Source organism: Rattus norvegicus, chromosome 7 (genome assembly GCF_021556685.1).
Source record: "Rattus norvegicus strain SHRSP/BbbUtx chromosome 7, alternate assembly SHRSP_T2T, whole genome shotgun sequence".
In the NCBI taxonomy this organism is placed as follows: Eukaryota; Metazoa; Chordata; class Mammalia; order Rodentia; family Muridae; genus Rattus; species Rattus norvegicus.
Genome location: NC_141540.1, coordinates 75,932,501 through 75,960,000, shown reverse-complemented (window position 1 = coordinate 75,960,000; position 27,500 = coordinate 75,932,501). Strand labels below are relative to the sequence as shown.

The following is a 27,500-nucleotide window of genomic DNA, read 5'->3' as shown; positions in this document are numbered from 1 at the left end:
TCAATGACTTCTTGGTAGGTTTGAATTTCTAATCTTGGTCCTCACCATTCACCGTTTCTTCTTTTTCTTGGCCTCTTGGACTTTATTCCTAGTTTATAGGCATCTTTTGAGAAAAGCTTCCTTTTTTGGGCTTATATTCATGGGTTTCTTTCCTCATACGTTGGCTCTGAAACAAGATGCAGCTTCTGTACTTGGCAGGTATCACGCGGTCTGTTTTTCTAGATGGTTTAGTTCTTCTGGCAGCAAAGTGGTATGGTTTATGTAACCCACAGCACAGCAGAACCCTTCCTAAAGGAGCCTCTAGATTTGTTGTGGCAGCCTTTCACCTACCTGCTATTCACTCTGTGTGTGATTTTGGAAAGAGCTCCATTTTTTTCCTGGTAGAAGTTTATTTGTTGTGACACAGTTCCATATTCTTTTCTACCCGATCCTAAGCCTACACTGCTAAGCCTGAGTGCAGTCTCTCCTCTAGTCACTATTTTTGTAGCAAAACAAGCCTCTAAATCTGAGGCACAGTTGATACCGTAATTCTCTTTTTTAACTTCTAAGTTAATTTGGGTCAATTGACATTTGCTACTTATAACTATAGAGTATCTTTGTAGTCAGTTCTCAGAAGATTAATTTCTTTGCTTATATCTTGAAACACTCTCATAGATCTTGAAAAATTGCATTCCCTTCTAGGGGCTCCTCCACCCCCACCCCTATCATGAGTGGTACCTTTTTCTGAGTCTGTTTTTAGTTGGGTCTCTGGTGATATATAGGAGTACTCTATGCTTGTTGTCAGTATTCATGAGTGCATACTCAGTCTGCTTTGCATTTGGTTCCCCTTTGAGCCTATATCATGATTTTTACCAAATATTTATTTACTTTCTACCAGGTGCCCATCCTTTAATTGAACCAATAAATTCCCGTTTAATTCTTTGTTTGGTTCTTGCTTAATGCAGTAGTCCTTACTTTTTTATCATTTTAAAAACATTTTTAAAAAAGATTTATTTGTCTTTATTATATATTTTTATTTTTACTTTTTTTTTTTATTAACTTGAGTATTTCTTATATACATTTCGAGTGTTATTCCCTTTCCCGGTATCCGGGCAAACATCCCCCTCCCCCCTCCCCTTCCTTATGGGCGTTCCCCTCCCAACCCTCCCCCCATTGCCGCCCTCCCCCCACCAGTCTAGTTCACTGGGGGTTCAGTCTTAGCAGGACCCAGGGCTTCCCCTTCCACTGGTGCTCTTACTAGGATATTCATTGCTACCTATGGGGTCAGAGTCCAGGGTCAGTCCATGTATAGTCTTTAGGTAGTGGCTTAGTCCCTGGAAGCTCTGGTTGCTTGGCATTGTTGTACATATGGGGTCTCGAGCCCCTTCAAGCTCTTCCAGTTCTTTCTCTGATTCCTTCAACGGGGGTCCTATTCTCAGTTCAGTGGTTTGCTGCTGGCATTCGCCTCTGTATTTGCTGTATTCTGGCTGTGTGATTTCCAGTTCATGTTTATCTAGGCTATAACATAAGCATTATTTGTACTTTGCCTCTCTCCTAAATGTTTATAATTTGCTGCTGTTCTGTCATACACTGTGGGCTTGTGTTTATTTATTCAAACAGGTTGTTAGAATTGAATTAAAATGTTACATTGTCTGTTCAGCCTTTCAGTGTTCTCAATTTCCTGGCATGGTGAATTTGCATAATTTTCATCTATAAATACCTGGCTTAAAATTCCGTTTCTTTTTTCTAATTCTTATAGTTCTAGCGTGCAGGAAGGTAAGGTAGGAGAATTCTGAGTTTGAGGTCAGGCCATGCTGCATAGCAAGACTGTCAACAACCAAGCAACCAAACAACAACAAAAGCTGACTTATTTGAAATTAATCTTTTATTCCCTAGACTGTTTGTGTTTATATAGTAATCTATTGAATGAGTGGATTGAATGTTTTAGTACAGTGATTCTTAACCTTCCTAATGCTGAAACCCTTTAATACACTTCTTCATGTTATGGTACCCCAACCATAAATTTATTTCTGTTTAAACTTCATAACTGCTGTTTTGCTGCTGTTACAAATTATAATGTAAGTATCTGATAAGAAGGGTATCTGTCTGATAAACAGGCTATCTGGTTTTTTGACCATTGTGAAAGGGTTGTTTAACCCCAAAAGGACCCACAGTTTGAGAACTGCTGTTGTAGCATGTTTGCTCTTGAAGGGGCACAATGAATGATTCCTGCTATTATATTTTGACTGTTGTTTCACCTGTGCCTGACTAGTAGGCAAGCCAGGTGTATCTAGTTTACTCCTTTAGTGACTAGTAGGCAAACCAGGTGTATCTAGTTTACTCCTTTAGTGACTAGTAGGCAAGCCAGGTGTATCTAGTTTACTCCTTTAGTGACTAGTAGGCAAGCCAGGTGTATCTAGTTTACTCCTTTAGTGACTAGTAGGCAAGCCAGGTGTATCTAGTTTACTCCTTTGGTGCCATCCTTTGCCTTTGTTGTTGTTCTTGGACCTTTTGATGAATTTGCAGGATATGTTTGACAATTTGCTTCAAATTTCTTTTTAAATGTTATGACCCTGATTAAGCTTGACTTGCACTTTTTTCCTTGTGAAACACGGAAGAAAAGATCAAAGCACAGAATTAAGCTTGGGGTTAATTAGGTCTATCCCTGCGATTACTACTGAGGATGGATTGGGGTTAAAGGGTAAGAATTACCCATTAAGTATCAAGGACACCTGACACAGGCAGGCCAGGGTCGTTGTGGTAACAAGTGGTCGAAGTGGTGGGGAGAGTGTGGATGAAGGTGACACTGTTGGATCTCAGTGTGGGACATCTTGTCCCGAGTCCTGTACTCCACAGGTCACTGTCAGCATTCTCTGAGTCCTTTGGCTTTTAAGTATTGGGTTGTCTGTATATAGGGCTTAAATTTCAGAATTTTGAGGTTGGATTCACAAACACATCACAAAATTTCAGTATCATACTTACGTAGTAGAGGAAGTTTTGTATTTTTCTCAGTAAGTTTGGTAACCTTCTCTTTAGATAGCCCAGCTATTTTGTCATATCCTTTGAAGTCACATTTAATTACTCTCTTTTCATGTTCTGGAGAAGAGTTTCCTAGGAGTTTAACATGTTCTTCTGGGAAATATTCTAAGTCCCTAGAAGAGCTACTCTTGTCTATTGAGTCTTTAGTAAGTGTTCCTTGAAGCCACAGGATCAATTGGCTGCTCATCCTGTGACTGTTAAATAACCACCCATCTATTTGGTGTTATGAGGATAGATTATGATTTTCATGATTGTTACATTTTGGTACTAACAATGCAAATTATTGAGTAGATTTGGCCTTACATCAAAGAATGTACACAAAAAGATGGCTTACTGGTAACATTGGTATATGTGAAATACCAGGATGTGTTGTGTTGGTTTTCTGACTGTTAGGATGTAATGTTTTTGTGTATAACTCTTTGTTTATGTTTAAAAATACCTACCTTGATAGCTTTAATCTAGACTTCCTTTGGTTCATGAAAAACAGTTGTGTTTATGCCAAGTTTATATAAACATTAATATTATTGCTATTACTACTACTATACTATTAAATTTCATTTAAAACAGGAATTAAGCATATTTATGGGATTAATATTAGAAAGTTCCTTTTGAAGGGATTTAAAAATAAGCAGTTATAATATTAAGTGCATTTAGCATTTCTAAACATTTATGCATCTTAAACATTATATATTGCTATGAAATTGAAGCTTTTAAACAAACGATAAGCTATAGTTTGGGTTTGAAGTTTTCGATGATCAATACAATTGACTACAAAGCTATGCACGGACATGTGGGAGAACGTTTGTATCTTAGCTGCTTATCCTGTACTTGGATACATCCCGAGCAGTTGCCCAGTGCTATTGTCTCTTCTTTGGGCCAGTTTTTCTTTTGGTAGCTTGTTTGCACACAACCCAGACCCAGCATACATACTGAATTTAAGTTTTAATTTTTCTATGAACTAGATTGATGGTCTGGGGTGAAAACAACTGAAAAGAGCTTTAGCTTCCTCACCTGTTAAGTGCTGATAACCCTTTATAGTTCTTCATTTCTATGTCAGTTGACTGGATGATGTAAACAATGCTAATGAATGGTTTTATATTCTTCACGTCTGAGCTGGTAGTGTAAGAAGATAAATGCAGTTCTGTAAAGAGTTTTGAGTTCTTAAAGAGAAAGGGAGAACTATTTAGCTTAAAACAATCAGGAGAAAACTAGTCGCTTAGCAGATTCTTTACAGAATAGCAGTCACTGACTGATACTCCATTCAACAGAGCTCACTTTGGGCTTATTTTGGTCATTGCTTTATCTCTAGCTTTTGAAAGTGCTTAGCAAGTAAGATGCTCTATAAATACTTAAAAAAATGGAGACTTAGAGACCAAAGGGTCAGATGAGTGAGGGCGAAAGTAGCTTAGGTGAGGAAGTAAGAGCCTTGAATTCTGTTTCCATTTCTTCTTCTTTTTAGATCCAATTGATAAGATATAATTGCCCACTTAAACATACAAATCCCGGTACCATCCATCCCTTAAGAACGTTGATAATAACCTGTAAATACGAGATCTTTACATCAGCCTCCATTGTCCTGCCATGGCTTCTCTGTTTCCATTTCTAAAGTCAGTGTAACCCCTCGCTTACCCAAGGAGAATGGTCTCCGCATCTGGATTGGATGACTTTTCTTTTTCTTAATCAGTTCCTTAGGGCCGCTGCTATGTTTGAGGGGGTCTGTGTGAGGGTCATGTTCTTAGTACTTTTGTTTTGCTGGAGATTTTCCCACTTGTCTTCCCATGGCACCAAAGCAGCCCATGTCTCTTTGCGGCTTGTTTTCTAATGTCTTCCTCCCCACTGTTTCTGTCCTCAGAGGTGCGGACACTTTCTTGAGGATCTTTCTTGGATCTTCCTGATTTCTTGTTCTAATGTAGACTCGTTGCATTTTAGGTCTGCTACACAGCTGCACCCTTGGGCTTTCTTTCCACTGGATTCCTGGGTTAGTGCCACAGTGATCTTATATGCTTCCTGCTTCCTCCTTGCTTTTTATTCTAACCAAACTGTGTTCTTTGTGAAACATAAGTCCCTCTATTTGAGTTCTTACATATCTGAAACTATCTTTAATTTACTTTCTTTTATATGTAGTTGGTAACCTATGAAGAATTTTAAATAAAAGATAATTTTTTTCTTAAAATTGAGAGACTTGGCTATATCATCTTCTAGAATCTGGTGGTGTTGATAGGACCTAGTGTCTGTCAATGCCTTACGTATTTGTGGCTCTCACTGCTCCTGAATATTTTGCGGCATTTTTTTAATTCTTATGTTTCTGGTATTTCACAAGGAAAAAAGTTTATAATAAGACTGGGCTTAATTAAATCCTATTCAGTAGTTATGCTCAAGATACACTCTATTTTTTCGGCATAAACACTTGTGTTTCCTCACCTTTGGAAAAACTCTAGATATCTTCCCTGCTTTCTTCATTAGATAATGATGTGTTTAATCCAGTTGATACATGCAGAGAATGGATAGAATATATGCACACATGCACATAAATATTTTGTGTGTATCATTGCCTTCGTTAGAAGGAAGTGAGAGAGGATTTATTGTACTTAATTTTCTGACTTTTTCTAATTGACTATCTCAGCAGTTAGATTTTAGTTTGCAAGAACTTTTTATTTTTATTATTTCATTCCATAACATGGTGATTCTGAAACATGCATGCACACAGTCTTCAAATTGCTGTGACATTGTTTTGTTTTTATATAAGTTAGTTTTTGTTTTGAGAGTCATCTAGATTGCTACCTTTACCCCTCCCTTTCTCTGTCCCTCCCCTCCTTGCCCTTGCCTCTCCTTTCTCACTTCCTTTCCTCTCCCCTTCCTTCCGGTCTCCTCTGTCTTTATTTTTCTCATGCTCAATGTATGGGATTTCAGAGGGAGACAAGCAACTTGATAATTAAGTTCAGGTTTGTTTGTCCCACAGTCAGTGTCACCCTCCTACACATCTGTGTTAGCCACACACTCCCTCTACTTTTATACTTTAAAATTCAGGAGTTTAAATGACTATCATTAAAAAAAAATCTATTTTTTTGTTTTATGTATGTGAATACTCTCCCTACATGTATGTATGTGGTCCATGTGAGTGCCTGTGAAGGGCAGGAGAGGGAGTTCGTTCTCCTGGAACTGGAGTTATAAGTGTTTGTTAACCTTCATGTGGGTACCAGGAATGGAACCCAGGTCTTTGGAAGAGCAAAGGCCGCTGTTAAGCGGTGAGCCTCCACAGAAGTACTTTGAAGAGTGAGGTGTTAATCTCTTACAGGTGAACATGTTGTATTCTAGGATCCTTCTAGCAGTTCTTCTTTTCAGGCTTTGAGAAATATCACTAGAATCACACAGTTGGGTTTGTACAAAAATGTTGTTAAGGCAGAAGATGAGAAGCAGACTGTTGAAGAACATGAGTCCCTCTAGGGATCCCTGTAGGGTTTCCAGGCTCCACAGCTTATTGTCCTCTAGTTGAACTTTATCATAGTGCCCAGTACCCAGCCATGTGGATGATAATTACCAGGTAAATTTTGTGTCTTAAAGCATAGGCAACATTCAGTTTGTTCCACTAGAGAACCTTTTAGAATCTGTTTTTGACCAGAATGAAGTGTTTCCATGATGCTAGGACTGGTTAGGGAAATGGGGCTAGTGGACAGGAAATTCTAAACTGAAGAGTCTAGAAACTGAAGTGTGTTTGCTTTTCCCTAGAAGCTTGTGGTAGATTTGTTATTTTGAAATAATTAGAAAGTCTAGTTTTCTTTCTTTGTTTTTGTTTGGTTTTGTTTTTTTGATTGCCATATCCTTAGAATTACAAAGGACGTATCAAGGCAGTCTTCCTTGGTAAATTCTGTTAGGTTTATAACAGTGGTACTGGTTGTTTCAAGTCCACTGTAAGACTTTTGGTATATATTGTGAAACAGTATTTGCATAGCACTTGTTACATGTCACGTACTTTGCTAAATATTTTATATTATGTTACAGCATTTAGTCATCATAAGATTCATGAGATAAGAACTGTGGTTAATCCTTTTTCCAAAGGAAAAAGGAGTCAACAAGAAGTAAAAGTAGGCTTGGAGGACAGAAAAAACCTGCCCTGTAAATCTGAGCTATAGTTGTCCAAAACATGGAATCCAGACCAGAATTCCAAGGTCAAAGTCATGTCTGTGCTGTGACTTAGTTTCTGCATTGAGTGCAGTGACATGATTACTCATTGAGTGTTTTTAAAGATAACACCTGAGTGACTGACCTGTCAGAGCAGCTTCTGGCACAGCAAAGCCTGCTCATACACATTGTCGACAGCTTAGCATCCCTTGTAGACTACAGAAAGTACTGTCATCTCATGAATGTACCTGTCAGGTAGGTTTCCTTAGAGGTGTACAGAGGACCACAGGCCCAAGGATAGAGCTTTAGCACTCACCAGTAGACTTGCATTACTGTTAACTAAAAAGTAAAGAAGCTGTTATATCTGTAGGCATAGTAAGAGTATCTTCTGTAAAATCAGGTTGGATATTCAATCTCAAGATCGACTCTCAACCTTTTGGCTAAGATCAAGTGTACAATGTCTGAAGATCCCACTAGCCTTAGAATTAATGCTTTATAAAAACAAAGTGTTAATGCTTTGTTCATAGTAGCTTTGATTTGAACACTTGATTTAGAGCATTTAAATGTATTTACCATATTGATATTAGTTATGGGCTTCCTTAAACATATTTTTCTTCAAAGTATACCAAATTCTTATTATAATTTAATTTGCCTTACAGTTATATTGTTGCTGATAATAGATGTCTTTTGATATCTGCGGATTTGTATTCCATAATGTCCTTTTCTGGGGGCTTATATCTGCCTGTGTGTGACTGGTTTAATTCATGTCTGTCTTGCCCACTCACTTTGTTGAGTGCTTTCTCTTTGTGTAATAGATACAGTTCATACTGGATTTACAACCTCTTATATATTGAGTGCTTTTCTGGTGTTTTGTGATCTCTTTTTCAGGACTCTTTTCATGTGGGAAAGGACTTTAAATGTCTGCCCACTGACCGTTTTCACAGTGCACTGTCAGTTCTCTCTCTGCAGATCAAGGGATTAGAAGCAGCATGTAGATGTGTATTTACATGTGGTGTAAGCAGTGAAAGCTTTCATTTTTAGATCTCTAGCTGTGGGACTTTGTGAAAGATTATTAACCTTTTTTTTCTTTGCCAGACATGTGCAGCCCAGATTTCATGAAAGACAAACTTTTTTTGCCCTCTTATATGTAATAACAGTTAAAGTATTCTAGTTATGTTCCTAACGTATGCTGAGAGGAAGGTTTGTGTTGTTCTAAAAGAGTCCTGTAACTCTTTATTGCTTGAAACTTTGGATACTTTATACTCTTAGATCTCTTCTTTTGGGTGGGATGATATGGAATGGTGATCTGCTCTTTATTCTGAATACCCAAGAGCCCTTGTTAGGTTATATTTTTTAACCAAGGGAGAGGGAGAGAGAGAGGGAGAAGAATTTGGATCATAAGTTGGAAAATGACGATTGATTGGCATTCGGATAAAGTTTTATATGTAAGCTTTCATATTACTTTTGAAGGGTTTAGGTCACTATCCTATTTAATTATATTGTGTATCATAAAAAATAATGGAAGCTGAGTCATTGAGGGATTTCTAACATGAAATCTGAACATAGTATCAGTTCAGTTTGAAGTAAACATGTAGTTTGGCCAGAATAGGCAAAGTGGCCAAACGGAGACCTTTTAAGAATCCTCGTGCATCTTATAAAAGACAAGTTTATTATACTTTCACTGGCCCCAAATATTACATTCATTTTGCTTAGAGGCAGAAAATGGGAGTCAGTTCAGAGTTCTTATATTGTTATAGATTCAGAAATAACCATTAGCATTTCTGGAGTCAAGTTTTTATACAAAATTTAGTCCCTCTTTTCTAGGGACTTCTCTCTTTCATGCTAGCTTCTAGGTATTGTATCAGTTTCAACTATTGGTCATAAGTTATAGAAAAGCACATCATACTTTTACATTATTTATTTAAAGACAGAGTCTCATTCCAGAGATCTGGCTGCCCTAGAACTCATAATCTAGACTAGACTGGCCTTGAGATCTACTTGTCTCTGTCTCCCAAGTGCAGGTGTTAATTCTTTGTAAAATTAGTACTGGATGTGTTTTGATTCAGGGTTGAAAGAATGAGTAGAATTTGTCTGTCATGATACCACCATAGTAATGTAAGCTTTGCCCAACTCTTTCTTCTGTAGCTATAAGATGGCTGCCAACAGCCTGGATTCTACCTATCAGTCAGAGATCTCATAGGAAAGAATGATGTCCTGGACCTCAGTGCTCAGAATAGGCTGTGCTTTCTCTGAGCAGTCAATGGACACATTTAGACGTGATGTGGAAGCTGACTTACCCTGTGGCTATGATGGCTGACTAGGACATGGTCTGCAGATGGCGAAGTGACGGCCTTATTAGGGAGTCAGAATATGTTAGTAGGAGCTCCATGTGCTAGACTGGCCAAAAGAACAATTTTTTGCATGTTTTCAAAACAAAAAGTTTCCTAAAATACACCAAGAATTAAAAAAAATTTAAAAGCCCCTCAAAAATAGCTTCCACAATGAAAGCTAAATTTTGGTAGCAGTGCCTGGTGGCACTGATTGTCACAGCTTTTGTGCTCCTAACTTCTTCAGAAAGAGTCTGTTGTTCCTGTTCAGTGGTGAGTGAATTCTTCTGGAGAGTCTGCTCAATACATTCAAGTCCTTGTGGTTCCCAGCCTCTGGTTATAGCAGTTTTCTTAATCAGAGGTGCTGCAGTGAGCTCATCTGTGTACTAGGGTCTGAGGAGAATGTTAGCTTTTCATCATGGTTATAAAACACCAGAAGTTAAACAAAGCAGGAAGGTTAATTGGGCGCATGGTGTTCAGCTGGATGCCCTGTTTGTTGGGCTGTGACAAGGCAGAAGGATCATAATAGGCCCCAGGGAGTAAAGCTGCTCATCTCAGGGCTGGAGGTCAGAGGGAAAGAAGAGCAGGGCATGACACGTCTCTCACGGTCGTGCCCCACAGCTGCCTAGTTTTTCCAGTAAGACCCCACTACCTAATAGCCCATTCCACTGTCAGTCTTTCCATCAATAGACTAATCCCTGAAGATCTAGTGACTATTAGATAGTAACCCCAGCTGTGTACCAAGCCTTCAATATCAGTCATTTTGGGGCATTTCATACTGAATCATGGCAGAGGGAGTGTTTTGTATAGAAGCTGATACTTTTCTTTTTATTTAGGTGTTGTAAGTCATAGCTTTAAAACACGTGGGAAATGATGATAGTAGGCACAGGAGTGTAGTGGAATGCTTATGTATTTTTCATTCCCTTGGGTAAAATGAGTTCCAGCTCTGGTTTCTGGCCATTCAAGTCAAAGCTCCAAACCACTGTGCATAAGTATCGGTGTGTTCGTTCTTTTTAATGGTCACTGAATGTATTCAGAGAAGTGGGACTTCCTGAGTCATTAGGCGTTGGTTTTCCCCTCCGCTGTCAGAGAACAAACCCAAGTCCTGAACGTGTTAGTCTGGGTTTTAGTTCCGTCCCCAGTTGATGTGTTTGGTTTTCTAGGTGTGTCTGAGAGTGGTTCAGTACTCCAAAGAGCATTTGTTAGGGTGTGAAGCATCGCCCTCCCATTGTCCTGTTGTCCCATATGCTCTGTTGCAGAAAAAAACAAACCTCAAAACACTAGTCACTGATACTGGACTACACGTGTATGTACGTGTGTGTGTGTGTGTGTGTGTCTACATACACACTATTCTGCATTGATTAGAAGGTAATGACTGTCATTGTGATGTTTTCATACATGCACACAATGTACTTTAATCACGTTATTTTTATTTAGAATGCTTGTTGTTTGATTGTGTGGGGGGGTATATGCATGCATGGCATGACTGTCAGAGGGCAGCTTTGTGGAGTCAGGTTTCTTCTTCCATTACAGCACCATGTGGGTTCAGAGGACTCGACTCAGCTTCACTCCCAGTGGCGAGCACCTTTACTCATGAGCCGTCTTACCAGCTCCTGGCACATCTCTGTTTAATGTTCACTTTTTGGAATTGGAGGAAACATGCAGTGCATGTCTTTTGTCTTAGTTTGCCTGCTGTGATGATCTACAACTATATTGTTTTTGTTTTTTGTTTTATTCATGTTTCATTTCCTCTCCTTGGACACTTGATAAACTTTGCCCACTCTTCAAGAGTCAGGTTAGTTATTTCAGCTGTGAAGCTTCCCCGAATAGGGACGACAGTACAGTAAGATGGCAGCCAAGGCTGGCAAGAGCCAGGGCCATACAAGGCCTGGACGGGGATGCTCGATGGCTCGGGTTTGAGAGTGCTGGTTTTGCTGCATGACCAGCTTTAAGGAAGGCTGTCGTACAGTGTTTCCATAGCATCTCATGGTATCACAGCCATTTGTTCACCAACTGTCCTGAATGTGGTGAAGAAGGAGACAGTGGAGCGGGCTTTAGTCCATCTGTGCCTCACCTCTATGTATATGTTTGAGTATTAGGTAAAACAATAGGTACTGAGTAATGGATGGTAATAACTCAAACGTTGTTATCAGTGAGTAGATACATTTGATTTGAGTAATGTAAGGCCATATTTTGAAAGAGATAAGATTTGATCCAGCTTAAAGGACTATTAGGATTATATTATTTCATTCTGATCTGTTTGTTTAATGACATGTGTGTTCCTGTGTGATATATAGCGAGTTGAGGTGTATGTAGCAGTCAAAGGCATGTGGAGGTCAGAGGATAATTTTCAGTCCGTTCTTGCCTTCCACCATGTGTTCTGGGCATCAAACTCAGGACATCAAGTGTATGCAGCAAGACGTTTACCCATCTTGCTAGCTCTTTAAAGATCTGATACAAAGGAACTGGAGTGTTGGCTAAAGCAGCTAAGAACACTTGTTCTTGCAGAGGGCCTGAGTTCAGTTCTCATTACACATGGCTGTTCACAACTGTCTATAATCTCAGTTCCAGGGGATCCAATGCTTTGACCTATGCAAACTCCTGTACACATATGTGCATTCACACACGCGCACACACACACACACACACACACACACACACACACACACACACATTTTTAAAAAGATCCTATGCAAAAATCATATTGTAAAACTTAGTACTATAGTTTGTTATATAATTTTAGATTTCACTAGTACAATGACTTTTATTATCCTTGTGAGCTAAGAGTAATAAGTATATAAGTAATAGATACAGTGTTTCATATCCATCAATGATTAAATGAAGATGAGTTAACTTTTGACTCATTTTAAAAATGTAAATTCCTAACTTTGTATAAACTTAAAAACTTCACTTGCATTGGTTTTTAACTGACTAAAAACATTAAGGATTTCTGTTTATTTTAAAATCATTTATGCATTTGCCCTTGAGACAAGTTGGTGGGTGCATTTTTTATCAAAACCATATACATGGTGACATATTAAATGTATCATATTATTATACTAATCATATGACTCTAGAAACAAAAGTAACCAGAGGACTAAAGCCTATCAAAACCATCTTTTTGTTTTTGTACAATGAAATTCTTTTTAAATTTGCCAGGGAATTCATAGTAAGATTGAAACCAGATGTAGACTTCCGTCTTTTAATGTATTAGCTTAGCTACAAACGTCTTATTTCCATCCCTGATTGCTGAGTGCTTCATTTATGGCTTATGCACTCTCTTGTGCACTCTCTTGTTCTCTCTCTCTCTCTCTCTCTCTCTCTCTCTCTCTCTCTCTCTCTGTGTCTGACTTTGTCTCTCTCTGTGTCTCTGTCTTTCAGAACAAATTATAAAATGTCATCAAAATGATTTTAAAAGGACATTGCCAGTTCATCTAGTGTTAGAATGAATTTAAACCCTAATGCATTGAGAATCATCTATTCAAACTCATCAACAGAGTGTTCCTGCTGATAATTTCCACTTGAAGGAATTGGAAGGAAGCATTAGCTGTAGTTTGATAGTTGATCTGTGACTTTTCCATCCTCTAGCTGAAATCCTCAGTATTTCCTTCTGTTGGAAGTAGATTATCTTTGTGGGTTTTTTTTTCCTTCCAAAAGTTTTCAGTATAATCTGATTGTACAGTTTTTATTGCCGTGATAAAGCATCATTCCAGAAATCAACATGGGGAGGGAAAGGGCTTATTTCACCTTACACTTTTTAAGTTCATCACTGAGGAAAGCCATGGCAGAAACCTGGAGGCAGGGGCTGAGGCAGAAGCCATGGATGGGTGCTGCTTTTTGGCTTGTTCCCCCTATTTCCTTTTATTACCCAGGACCACCATCCTAATCGTGGCACATCCCATGGAGGGCTAGACACTCACACATCAATCATCCAATAAGAAAATGTATCACAGGCTTGCTTGTAGGCTGACTGGGAGGGGCATTTCCTCAACTGAGGTTCCTTTTTTCCAGATTACTCTAGCTTGACTCAAATTAACACAAAACTACCAACACACTGAACTTTTTTTTTTAAATGGTTGAATCAGTGTCTACTTGAACTGATGTATTTTTTTATAGATATGAAACACCATTATTACCTTTAATTTTATGAAATAATGGAACTATTTCTACTTGAAATCTAGCCACTTTGGGTAAAGCTATAATTTTTATATAAATAAAATATTTAAACCAGAGATGATTTCAAAATGAAATTCCATGTATTAGGAAGATGAGTGTTGGCCTTATTTTTTGATAACAGATGGGTGTGACCCACAGGTTGAGAACCACTGTTCTAGACAGCCCCTTCTGGTTAGGTTAAAGTTACCTCCCTTCTCTGGCTCTCTGCCTCCCTCTAGTAATTGAACTGCTAGTCTTGACCACTGAACCTCCCTATCTAAACTTTTTTTTTTAAGATTTATTTATTTATTCTATATAAGTACACTGTAGCTGTCTTCAGACACCAGAAGAGGGCATCGGATCTCTTTACAGATGGTTGTGAGCCACCATGTGGTTGCTGGGAATTGAACTCAGGACCTCTGGAAGAGCAGTCAGTGCTCTTAACCACTGAGCCATCTCTCCAGCTCCCAAAGTTTTTTTTTAAATTATAATTTCAATTTTTTGAGACTATGTTTCTCTGACATACCTAGGTGACCTTGAAGTTTCCATCTTTCCGTCCTTTCTGTTGTAATTAAATATGTTGCTATCATGTAAAACCTTTTCTTTGTTTTGATTTATTTTCTTTCTTTTAATATTACTTTTATTTTTTTTTTACAGTCCAGTCGTTGCACCCCTCCCTGTCTTCCTACAGTTCCTCATTCCATTCCCCTTACCCCTCTGTCTCCAAGCGGATGCCCCCTCCCCACCCCCCAGGCTTCCCCACTCCCTGGGGCTTCAGGTCTCTTGAGGGTTAGGTGCGTCTTCTCTGACCCGGGAGCCCTCTGCTGTGTGTGTCAGGGGCCTCATCTCAGCTGGTGTGTGCTGCCTGGCTGGTGGCCCAGTGTCTGAGAGACCTCAGGGTTCTGGCTCAGTTGAGACTGCTGGTCTTCCTATGGGGTTGCCCTTCTCCTCAGCTTCTTCCAGCCTTTCCCTAATTCAACCACAGGGGTCTCTGGCTTCAGTGCAATGGTTGAGAGTAAGCATCTGAGTCTGTGTCAGTCAGCTGCCTGTTGGGGCTCTTGGCGGGCAGTCATGTTTTGGGGAAACTGGAGGACAGTACATGTTCTTGCCAGTTCTTCTTGCTATTGCACACTGTAGTCACTGCCTGAGAGGGACCATGAGACTGTCTCCTTATAACTGTCACCAGGGAACTTCATTCTTGTGTTATTTGAAACAGACACGCTTAGGAAATTTGGTGACTACTGCTTATTTTCCTAGTTGCTTAATTGCCAGATAACAATTTAGCTTCAGTTTTGTGACCTGGGCTTTATCTTTTTACTTTTTTATTTTTATTTTTTAGTATAAAATAGAGTTTATTCAGGGTATGGGAAGGGGAGTTAAAAGGGTAGTAGAGGGACAGAGAAAGGCAGGGAGAGAGAGACAGAGAGAGACACAGAGGGGGGCCGGGGGGCAGATAGAGAGATAGAGAGAGGGAGACAGAAGAGGCAGAGGAGGAGGAGGAAGAAGAGGAGGAAGAGGAGGAAGAAGAAGAGGAGGAGGAGGAGGCGGAGGAGGAGGAGGAGGAGGAAGAGGAGGAAGAGGAATAAAGGGGTAGAGGCCAGCCATGAGCACATGGAGAGAGTGGGGGAAGGAGATGGGAAGGGGGAAGGGAAGGCAAGAGCAAGAGAGGAGAAAGAGAACAAGAGGACCAGGGCTTTAATATAGTGACTCCATTTGGTTTTTAATCTGTTGATTCATGGTGTCTAGTATAGGAGCTCAGTCTAAAATAATGGCCTCATGTAATTTTTATTTAATAATGTAAAATCAAAAATTAAGATGATGCCATGCTTCTGTTTTGGAAAATTTCTCCTCCTTAGTGCTTACAATAATTTTTTTGTTTTTTGTTTGTTTTTGTTTTTTTGTTGTTTTTGAGACAAGGTTTCTTCATGTAACAGCCCTGGCTGTCTTGGAACTCACTTTGTTGACCAGGCTAGCCTTGAGCTTACAAAGATCCACCTGCCTCTGTCTCCTGAATGCTGGGATTGAAGTTGTACACCAACAACCTCTGGCTTAAAATGAGTTTTTTGAGGTGGGAGGAGATAGAAATTTTTGGCAATCACAAATATAAAGGAGCCTTTGTTGTTGAAATGCAACACACCAGCTTCTCTGTGGAAGAGGCCAGCAGAGACCTTTGCTTGTGCATGCCCAACTTACATAGATATGGCAGACACTTAGTAGCCCATAAACTTTTAGATATTCTATTTAAAACATACTAAAATGTGCATGATATTGAGGTTGCTAGGATAAAAACCTAGGCTTATCCACTTGCTCTCAGGAGACTGATTAAGACACAAGTACAGTGAGAAGCAGAGAGAGAAGGTTCATTCACTTCAGACACAAAGAAAGAGGAACAAAGAAAGAGGCTCAGGGATTACCACCCCAGGTCCATTTTTAGGGGCTTTGACTCGAAATTTAAGCATAATATAGGCAAGAAAGATGTTTGCTTAATTAAATAGAATTGGTCGAGGTGTGTTCTTCCCATGATCTGTCATTATCTAGACTCCTAGACTGTCCTACCAATTGTCAGCACTGAGTGAAATTTCTTCTTGCAAGATAAGTTTCCTTTCTGTATGGAACCATGTTTCAGCCTTTTCCCTTTCCCAGCATTCCTGGGAGGGGGAATTCTAATACCTTTGCGTACCCTTGTTTCAGTAGTCAGATAGCCAAAGGAAGGGGCACAGATTTCCTGCCAGGGCTGTGAGCTTTAAGAGCAAGCATAATGTGGGAAGTCTGCGAAGTTGACACGCAAACTACTAAGTGTGAAGAATGCTTTCTTTCCTGTCGAGAATTAGACAAAGTTATTTCCTTATTGTATTCTTAAGCATCTAGCAAAATATTGAAAGACTCCTCAAAAACAGCAAACTAAACACCAAAACCAACCAACAACAACAATAACAAAAACAACCAAACCAAACCTAAACCTCTTTTATTAAAATGTAGTAAAGCGGCAGAAACCACAGTATGTTTTAGGTTCAAAGCTCTTGACACATTCAGATATTCAGAATCCAAGCTTAAAAACATATGGACAACATCAGATAAGTACACCCTTTAAACACCGGGATAAGCTATAAGCTGCTGACCATGCAGACAGGGTTTGCTTTCTTTATGCTTTATATAGAGATTCATAGAATTCTTTGCTTCAACATCTGGATTTCTTCATTCAGCTTTGTGAAATTACATTGTTGCTTGGGCTTTCATTGTTGTATAGCAGTCTCCTTTGGGAACATATCATTAACTTTATTCAAATATTCTTTTGATTGTCAACACTCAAATGAGTTGTTAAAATAATACTGTATCACACAGTGTAAAACCAAAGCCTGCTTATGTCCAGACACTAAGGGATTGGAAACTGTATTGGTTTTGATTAGAGGATGATATGAAATGAAGAGGAACAGTTTGACTCGTGGAGAAGTGTGAGGAAGTTCTTACTGACAGGAATATAGCACAATGAAGTTAATTTCCTGTCTACCCACTCCACCTTTATTAGGTCAGAGCCAAATGCAGGTAGATCATCAATGTTTTAATTATGTTTGATAGAGGGATAGGGAGAGGGAGAGAGAGAGGGAGAGAGAATATGCAAGTATGTGTGCTTGTGTGCACATGTGCACATGTGCCAGTGGAGTCTAGAAAAGGGAGTCAGGTCTTGGAGCTGGATGGAGTTATAAGAGGTATGAACTACCTAGAACCCAAGCTTAAGTCTTCTAAAAGAGCAGTTTATGCTCTCGACTAGTGAGTGAGCCATCTCTCTAACCCCGCAAATAATTTGTAAGCTTAATAAGCATGGGACTATTAGTTTTCTCATTACTCTTCATTAAGCATGTTCAGCAGTATCTGTAGAGCCCGTACAATAGACATTTATTGAAAAAGATTGTTGTCTAAATGAATGTATACTTACTTAGTTGTTACAGATAGACTGTTTTCACATGAAAACCTTTTGTTACTATGCGATAGATTCATAGGATGAGGTTGAACTTTTCAACTCCTTTTGCAAAGTCAGATGATGAATCAGTAAGAGGTCTTGTCAGAAGCACGCTGCTTCCTATATGTCATACTAATGGCAGAGTTGTTGGATATTCTGCAATAATTCTAAGTCATAATTAATGTGGTAACCTTTAAAAATGAAATTAAAGCAAGAAGTGTAACCCATTAATTCAGTTCCTCTTGTTGTGCTGACCTCCAACCTTAAAATTATTTCACTGCTACTTCACACTATAATTTTGCTACTGTTATAAATCATAATGCAAATATATATGTAGAATATCTGATATGTAACCTCCAGATTGAGACTCACTGCTCTAAATTACTATATTTCTAGAAGCAAAACTCTTCATAGTATAATAAAAATGTTGCTTAAGATGCAGTAGTCTCAAATCTGAGCCCATGTTTCTGACAGTGTTCATTGGCATTGTGTTGATGTGATCTGTGCTGTGTATGGTATGCCTGTCATGTGTTCAGAGGCAAGGCTACAGTGAAGTCACATGACACAGTCAGTGAGCCTGGCAGAGATAGTTCAGATTCATCATATAGTGGAATTTGAATTTTTTTTCTTATTTCATGTTCAGAAACCTTTAGTTTTAGAAAATGTAATTATAATTACATCTTTTACCCTTTCTCTCTTCCCTCCTACTTTTTCTGTACCCTCCCTCCATTAATCCACAGTCCTCTCTTCTTTATCCATATATACACATGTAAGTTAATAAATGTATTAATAGAGTTTGCTGATATGTTCGGTTTTGTCTGCATGTATATATTTCTAGGACTGACTACTTGGTTTTAGATAATCAGTCCCGGAGTTCATCTGTGGGGTAGCCTTATCCCTGGGCTAGCCTTACTTTCCCTCTCTCAGCAGTTGCTAATTGCTTTTAGTTCCTCCTCCAGGGGTGGGGCTCTGTGAAATGTGCTCAGTCTACTTTGGGATATCCCCTGTTGGAATGGTTTGGGTCTTGTTTACCAGCCATGCTGCTGAGACAGCGTGGACGCAGCTCCCCTGCCATAGCTGAAAGACACAGTCTCAGGCCGATTTCCTGGTCTCCCGGCCCTTACAAGCCTTGCGCCCTTCTTCCATGCCGGCTGAGTCTCGGGTTCAGTTCTGTGCTGTAGATTTATCAGTTTCGCCTGGGGATCCCTTGGTATTTGTTATCTACATTTTGACTAGTTATGACTTTCTTTAATGGTTTATTTCTTGCTGCTGTAAAAGGAAGCTTCTTTGATGAGGGATCAGATCTATCATTCTCTGCTATTGTGGTTGTGGGGTCCTGGTAGAAGGCAGGGTTGGGTTTGGTGGCCAGTCTGAAAGGAGTGGAGATGTGCTGACCAGAAACCTTTTGTTGTTGTTGTTGTTGTTGTTATAAAACTTATATAGCCTATTATACTGTTTTACTGTTTTGTTTGGTTATTTTATTTATTTACATTTCAAATGTTGTCCCTTTTCCCAGCCTCCTCTCTACAAACCCCCATCCCATCTTCCTCCTCTTTGTTTCTAAGAAGATGCTCCCCCATCCATTCCTGCCTTACCTCTCTAGCACCCCCTATGCTGGGGCATCAAGTCTCCACAAACCAAGGGCCTCCCCTCTGCTCTCTCTATATCTAGATCCTGGTATAGTCGTCCTCTGAACGCTCTGCCAACACCTGACTAATGTAGATGCAGATGCTCACAGCCAATCATGGACTGATCTGGGGATCCCAATGGAAGAGTTAGAGAGGGGACTGAAGGAGCTGAAGGGGATTGCAACCCCATAGGAAGAACAACAATGCTAACCAACCAGATTCTGCCCCACCAGAGCTCCCAGGGACTAAACCACCAACCAAAGAGAGACCTTTTACAATAGCTGCCATATTGAGTTATGCTACTCCACTGGGGGCCATGATCTAGAGTTTATAAAGAGCGGGCACAATGACACTAATGATGCTCTTATCTCCTGTTTTCTGAGTGTGACTGCAAGCCATTCATGTAGAAGGGTTGAAGAGCCATGGGCATAGATCAGTGATCTCATTGCAAGCAAACAAAAGCAAAACCTTGCAGTGTATCACTGGAATTCCTTTTAGGACACAGTCATATCCAAGTATTTGTTGTGTTGTTGTAAAAATATAAAAAATAAAAAATGTATTTTGTCTTTTATCCCGATTAGGTCCGGCACCTCAGTGGCGGAAACACATCCCAACTCTGCAGCAGCCCTGTGTCTGCTGTCGCCGCACACTTTCCTACATTCAAACCGTCACATAAAAGAACACACAACACAATAATCTGACCCAATTGATAAGATATAGTTGCCCACCTAAACATACAAAGCCCAATACATATCCATCCCTTAAAAACATTTGTAACAACCTGTGAAGGTACAGCGTGGACTCTTAGCCTCACCCACCATATTCTCCTGCCACAGCTCCTCTCCTCCCCCCTCCCCCCCTCCTCCTTTCCGTTCCAGTCTCCTCCTCTTCCTTCAAACTTCTCTCCTGCCCATCCTTCCTTCTCCTCCAATGACAGGCTTCCTTCTATCCTGTACCTGCCCCTCACCTGTATTTTACAAATTCAATGGGGAGAAGGTTCTGGTGAAGTCACCTGATTCCTCAGTAGGAGACTAGGCAGCTGTCCTCGAGGCAGTGGAATTAGCATCAAAATACAGATAACTCCAGGGCAAACCATAGCACTGTTGTTATGGTTTGGCTAAGCATCCTTCTGGTCTATGAATTAAAGACACGGGTCTCTGGGTGATAGTATTGGCAGGTGGTGAGGTGGGCCCTTGAGGTCCGTAGGTTGTCAGGGATGTTGAACCTGCAGGATCTTTGTTCTTCTATGCCTGGCTTTCGATGTCACTGATACGGTAATATAATAGTGATGGGGGCTGGAGGTGTAGTTTAGTGACTACACAGGTACAGGGTATGTGAGTCCCCAGGACAGCCCTCAGGGCATCTCCTGAATTGCCTTGCCCAGAACATGCTAGAAGCATAAAGCCAAAAGCAGTCTGTCAGATACTTGTGGATATCCAACAAGCCTCCCAGACCTCATCTAGTTCTCTGCCTAGTTCCCTTGTGGCAATTGCCACTGACCTTTTTTCTTCTGTGACCACCTGTTTCCTGTCAGAGTATGCCTTCCTCTGTAGCTCAGCCATTTATGTTGATCTGATATATGGGCAAAGGTAAGTCACATGTCATGAGATGGGCTGAGCAACCAACCATCTAATGACATGATTGTTTCCTCTAGTGACCATTCAGGGTCCCACCAAGAGCCACTTCCTTATATGAAAGAGTCCTATTATAATTTTTTAAAAAGGAGCTGGATATGTAGCTCATTCGGTAGAGTGTGTCAAATTGTAGTGGCATAAGGGAAATGAGGAGTTCTAATCAAGGTGACTTTTAGGATGTGCATTTTTATTTTATGTGCATCACAGATAATTTTAAAGGAATTTATAATCTTTCATAAGTAACATGTAATAATAGAATGATGGCATTGGGTAGAGGGCAGGAATTTTGTAATTTATTAACCTTGATCTTTTTTGTTAGAGGTTTAATGGCTGTTAAATACTTGTGCCTTGTGGTGGCACACGCCTTTAATCCCAGTACTCGGGAGGCAGAGGTAGGTGGATCTCAGAATTTGAGGCCATCCTTGTCTTTAGAGCCAGATCTAGAATAGCTAGGTCTACACAGGGAAACCATTTCTTGAAACACACACACACACACACACACACACACACACACACACACACACACACACACACACACACAGACACACGAGGGACTTGTTACTGATATTGTCTTCTGTGACTTCATCTAACATTGTATTTCAACATGATTTTAAAAATATTCTTTTCCAGTTAACGGAAGATGAAATTGCAACTATTCTAAAATCCACGTTGAAAGGATTAGAATATTTGCATTTTATGAGGAAAATACACAGAGATATAAAAGCTGGGAATATTCTCCTCAATACAGAAGGACATGCAAAGCTTGCAGATTTTGGAGTGGCTGGCCAGTTAACAGTAAGTTGACCTTAGTAATTTTATATGTTTGACAATTTTTACGACTGACTGACTAAACTGATAATTAGGAGGGTATGGGAGGGTAGCTTTGTTACTCTTATGCTGAGAAGCCATATTTGAGTCTGTTTACAATGTGAGGATCACTAGGTACCACGTACATTTACCATCAGAATGCTCACATTGATGAGAGGGAAAAGGTATTGATCTCTTGGCATATTTTGGCTTGTTGCTTTCATCGCTATCACCCTATCATGATGAGTTAAGAGCTGTTGGTATTTTGAATAGAATCTGTGTTACTAGCATAGCACGTTTTAGCGAATATGTTATACCTTTTATCTTGTGTTTTTGTGTAGTATTTATGCGTATGTGACATCATTGCAGGACACGATGGCAAAACGCAATACTGTAATAGGAACCCCGTTTTGGATGGCTCCCGAGGTAATTCAAGAAATAGGTTACAACTGTGTGGCTGACATCTGGTCCCTTGGCATTACGTCTATAGAAATGGCAGAAGGAAAACCTCCTTATGCTGATATACATCCAATGAGGGTAAGAGAATTATATTTTACTATAAGCATTGGTTTTGAGTTTTGCAGTTTTGTAATAATAGAACAAAGACAAAGGGAGCTTAGATTCTCTGCAGAAGAAGTAGATGATTAAAGATGAATAACAAGTTTTGACCAGTTTTCACTGAACTGTGAGTTGTGAGAAAGAGCTCTGACAGCTGTTTGTTTGCAGCAAGCACTCCTCTCCTCCACCCAGTATCCATGGGTTCCTTACTTTTCAGTAGAAGAGACTTTTTCTTCTTTCCTTGTTTTTTAGCTGATTATTTTCCAAAGGTTACTGGAAAAGGTTTTAAGAAATTAGTCTTTACTCACAGTCTACAGTTTTTACCTTTTTGTGCCTTTTCCTTCTTCTTTGTATGTTCTTTAAGCTGATATTAAAAGTATTATATGTTTGTTTGGTAATTTTTGCATTTGAAGTATATATATCTTGCATACTGAAGTATAGGTTGTTGTCTTAGGGTTTGCAATGACATAGGTTTTAGGTTATAGTGATATGTGACTTTCTGGCATATATTCACACACATACATGTATATGTGTGTATGTATATACATACAATACATGTTTATTGCCATCTAGTGGCCGTAGTTACCCTAGGAAAGGATGCAGGGTAAAGGGAGTTACGTTTGTATGCATATTTATGGAAAAGATAGACAGGGTGATGTGGAGAGCAAGTGATAAATAGATGAAGAAAACGGAATACTTTTGAACATCTAATGAGGAGTAAATTGGAATTATGTTTATTATTACAAAGCTGCTATGGTACAGATAACTGCAGTATTGAAAATACTTAACATCTAAGTGATATATTTAAGCACAATTATTTTAGTGGTGTAGTTATACTCCATGAATATTATCTTTGTCCATGTAAACTCCCCTGGCAATATGAAAAAGTAAAAATAGCATAAACCATGTATTTGGAAAGAACATGAAGAGTGGCAAAGTCAGCGTAGGGACAGGAGCTCTTCCTTCTTCAGGTGTCAGTCACCTCCGGTGCTCTGGGCAGGATATTACTCATGGGATGATCCCCTGATCAGATGGACTTAAGTCCTAAGGAAAGATTTACAGTTCATCTGCAACATTTTAGCTAAGTTCTAGAGGTGAGTCTGACACTGTAGCCATTCTGTTTCTACCCTTTGTAAATCTTGCCCAAACAAGTGGTTTAGCACATTAAATTGGCCATGTTAAAGCCTCTGTACCAGATTGAAAGGAATTAGAGTATGTGACCCCTGCTTTCATGATCTTAAAATTCACGAGTTTGAATTCATACTTACTTGATAGTGAAAAAATATTAGAGTATAGTATTTTTCTTTTAAAAGTTCTTTGGATATACTATATTGCAACATCTTCCTAGGATGCTGTCTTAGTCATTGTTCTATTGGTGTGAGGAGATGCCATGACACCAAGGCATCTCTTATAAAGGAAGAGATTTAATTGGGCTGCTTACAGTTCGGAGGTTTAGTTTATTATCATCATAGTGGGAAGCATGGCAGTGTGCTAGCAGACATGGTGCTGGAGAGGTTTTTGGAATTCTGTATCTGGAGTGTCAGATATGAGGAAGAAATATCAACCATTAGGCTTGGCTTGAGCTTCTGAGACTTCAAAGTCTGTGCTCTAGTGATGCGCTTTCTCCAACAAGGCCACACCTACTCCAACAAGGCCACACCTCTTAATCGTGTCACTCCCTGTGGACCTATGGGGCCATTTTTATTCAAACAACCACAGATTCCTTGGTCTCTTTTCCTATCGTTTTAACTCCTGCTGGGTTTTCAAGTCCCAACTCGGGTTTTATTTATTTGTTTGTTTGTTTAGTGTGCATGGTGTTTTGCCTGTATATATGTCTGGTGTGTGTTGCCCATATAGGCTAGTCCAGGGTATCAGATCCCCTGACCCTGGAGGCATAGATAGTAGGGAGCTTCCATGTGGCTGCAGGGAACCAAACCTGGGTCCTCTGGGAGAGTAGCCAGTGCTGCTCCATATCTCTGCTCCCTCTATTTATTTACAAGTCTGAGGCCTTCCTTGACAACTGCAGTCCATATAGATTTCTGTTTTTCTCCTTATAATTTGCACACTTTCTTTGGCTAGTAAGCTTAGGCATTCCCAAAAGTAATACATTGTAGTTCTAGTTTACATCCTAATAAGCCCACATAAAAGACACACAGTCCCGATGTTTTATTTATAAGCCACATGCTTAGACTGGGCAGATCTAGACTAGACTCACTCCTTTCCCAGCCACACAACCCCTTCTTACTTGCTGTTTCTCCTGGCCCTATGGCTCTGGTCCATGGCGGCGGCTTCTTCTTACATCTTTTTTCCCCCCTTTACCTGCAACCCCTTCTGGAACCTCCTGTCCCCCTTTTCTCCCTCCACTGCCCAGTCACTGAGCAGTTAACTTGGGGAAAAGGTTCACATGACATCACTTGACTATATGAGCATTTGCTGGTCAGATCAGCCACATCTCGAGGAACTAATATTTTGCACTAGAATTTAAGCAGCATCAGATCAACCCACCACAATGTGTTTTAAGTTGCTATGTAAATAGTCTTGAATCTTTCTTGTATTGTGAGCTATTCCACAACTTGAGTACCAGAATGCATGTGTTGAGAACAGCCAGGTTATGCAGAAGATAGATTTCCAAAACCTGAATCCTTGCTTGCTTACAAGGACCCTTGCTTTCCCCGAAATGACCGTATTTATTTGGTTCTCGGTTTTCCTTCAGACCCTTTGAAACAGTTGTCTTTGCTTTTCCTTGGACTAATGATTTCATGAAACACATTTTACCATTTGTAACATAGAATGTAAAACTATTGTAGGTAGGTAGGTAGGTAGTAAAGCTAATAATGAAATAATAAAATTAGTGATCTGTATAGTCTTATGCAGTTATCAATGGTTGTGTGTGTGTGCGTGTGGTGTGTGTGTGTGTGTGGTGTGTGTGTGTGTGTGTGTGTGTGTGTGTGTGTGTGTGTGTGTGTGGTGGGTGGTGGGTAAGATAAAAGAACCTTCTGAGAGTGATAAAAAACAGGGCCCTAACTAGAATTGGACAGTGAAAAAATATATTTGAAATATCAGTAGGTATCTTACATAGCTTAGATGAAACCTTTAAGTAAAGAGTTAATATTATTTGTTAATATGACTTAACTGGCAGTAGCAAAACCAAGATTTGAATTCAGGGATCAAACTTAGGTCATTTGCTAACCTGTAAGCTCCCTGAACAGGTTAGCCATCTTGTGCCCTTTGACCATTTTAATAGGGTATGGCCTCATCAACCACACATAATCAGCATACTACTTAGGCAGCCTCAGTTCTCGGACTGATTTGGGATCAGACTGTTGTAGCCATTTCCTTAGATACTGCAAATTAGCAGTGACAGCCCCTCTTATGTTCACCTCACAGAGTTCTTAGGCTCGAGTGAGATAGATATCTGGGAATTGGACCCATACATTAAAGAAGTAGAATTGTTATATACCATTCTGCAGTATTTTTTAGTTTTTATGAATGATTTGAGTTCTGATAATGATTCCTATTTAATGCTAGTTGCAATTCTTTCTTAGGAAACATTTCTGCTGTGGGAAAAACAGGTAGTGTCTGCCTTCCTCTGACTTTGTGCTGGTTGTCCATTGGTACCGTGGAGGAATCAGAGCCAACGCAGCACCCAAGGCATTACCCTACTCAGGTGGCCTCTCCAGCGGCTACTGGAGATAGCACGGAAATAATGCAGAAATAATAGGCTGCAGACAGATTTTCTCTCCTTTCTAGTGGTGACAAACGGAGTTTTTAAAAATATGTATGTTTATATCTGGACCTCACGTGTTGGTCTCTGTGACCGTGACTGAGTGAGAGTATGTGCATGCACTCGTGCATGGGTATAGGCCAGAGAATAAAGAGAATGACCTTGCCTTTTGTCTGGTTTGACAGTCTCTTGTTCACACCTGCTTACCCCAGGCTGGCTGACCCACAACTTCCAGGGAATGTGTCTAGCAGCTTTTAATGAGGCATTTGTCTTATATTTCCTGCTAGATCTTAGTTTTAAAGGAAGCATGCCTCCCATGTTTTTTTGGATTGAACCTGACACAGTGACCTATCAATAAAAGTATTCAAAATCAAATATTTTTGCTATGCAACTGTGAGCCAGGCTCCCTTTTCTATCTTGAAAATTCTTTTATTGTGTTGGTATGAAACATGTTGACCTCAGATTCTTCTTTCTTACAATATTAAATATTTTACTTACAACTTAGGGCCAGGGAAATAAAAAATTTGACAGTAAATGCTAATAAAATACAGCTTAAAACACTCCTCTTTCCCCTGTAGCCTGCCTTTCAGCCTTTTATTTATTATTTAACACAATCTATATAAATTTAAAATTTTTTTGAGTATTTCAGATCCTGTCCCCTTAATGAAGGAAATCAAAACAAGAGTATTGCCATTTTCTAGTTCTGAGCTTTGGACATGGCAGGGGAATCATTAGCTCGTGCTGTTGCATTCTCAGTTACAGTGATGTCCAGGGTGGAGAGCTAAGGTGGCAGTTGTTACAGAAAACATACAAGGTCAGTGAATTTGTGGTTTGGACATTGGTATGTTGACAGGAGTTGACTGTAATTTCAAGTTCACAATGCTTGAAAATATATAATATTTTTGTAAGAAATAGGCTTTATATCAAATTTGACTTTTGGAATTATGTTTTTACACACACACACACACACACACACACATGACACAGAAAGAATTGTTTACTATGTCTTAGAGAAGTGTTGATTATGTTCATACAGATTGTGTGTGTAGGTGTTCAGTTTTCAATATCACTTTTATATAAATAGAACCTTCTTCATTACAGATGGGCTCATGTAAATAGCATAATTACACAATATTGAGCTTTGTAGTGAAAGGCAAGGAATACATGATAAGGGAGACTTTGTAAGCATCACAGTGACTTATATACTACAATTCACCATTTTCATTGAAAGGCTTGTTAATCTCAAATTCTGTAATCAAATAAATGATATTAAAGAAAGAAGTAATTTAACATAAAAATTGTGGCTTATACTGAACATATGTTCCTGTTAATAAGTTTCATTATGATCTTTAAGGACTTGTATTTAGTTAGTACATTTCAGTTCATTTGATACCCTCAGTTTTTCTTAATTTTTATTAGCAAGTTGTTACAGTGGTTAACAAGAAATACACAGATTTAAGCTGCAATAGGTTTCCCAGGGTTATATGATCCCACTTCACAAGCTTCTCGAACATATGTAGATGCTTTTCTATTTTGCTTTAGCTATGACATACAATTGATACAGGCAAGCAT

At 39.4% G+C, this 27,500-nt stretch overlaps 1 protein-coding gene across 6 annotated transcripts in view; it reads left to right on the top strand.

The window, feature by feature from the left end:
- The window catches only part of Stk3 (serine/threonine kinase 3), a 270,202-nt gene that overhangs the window by 53,582 nt on the left and 189,120 nt on the right, over nt 1–27,500 (top strand). For all 6 annotated transcript variants that reach the window (XM_087558952.1, XM_087558957.1, XM_087558954.1 and 3 more), the window contains 2 exons: nt 21,470–21,634; nt 22,016–22,183. In XM_087558952.1, coding sequence (XP_087415078.1) covers nt 21,470–21,634; nt 22,016–22,183 — 333 coding nt within the window. The remainder of the gene's footprint in view (nt 1–21,469; nt 21,635–22,015; nt 22,184–27,500) is intronic.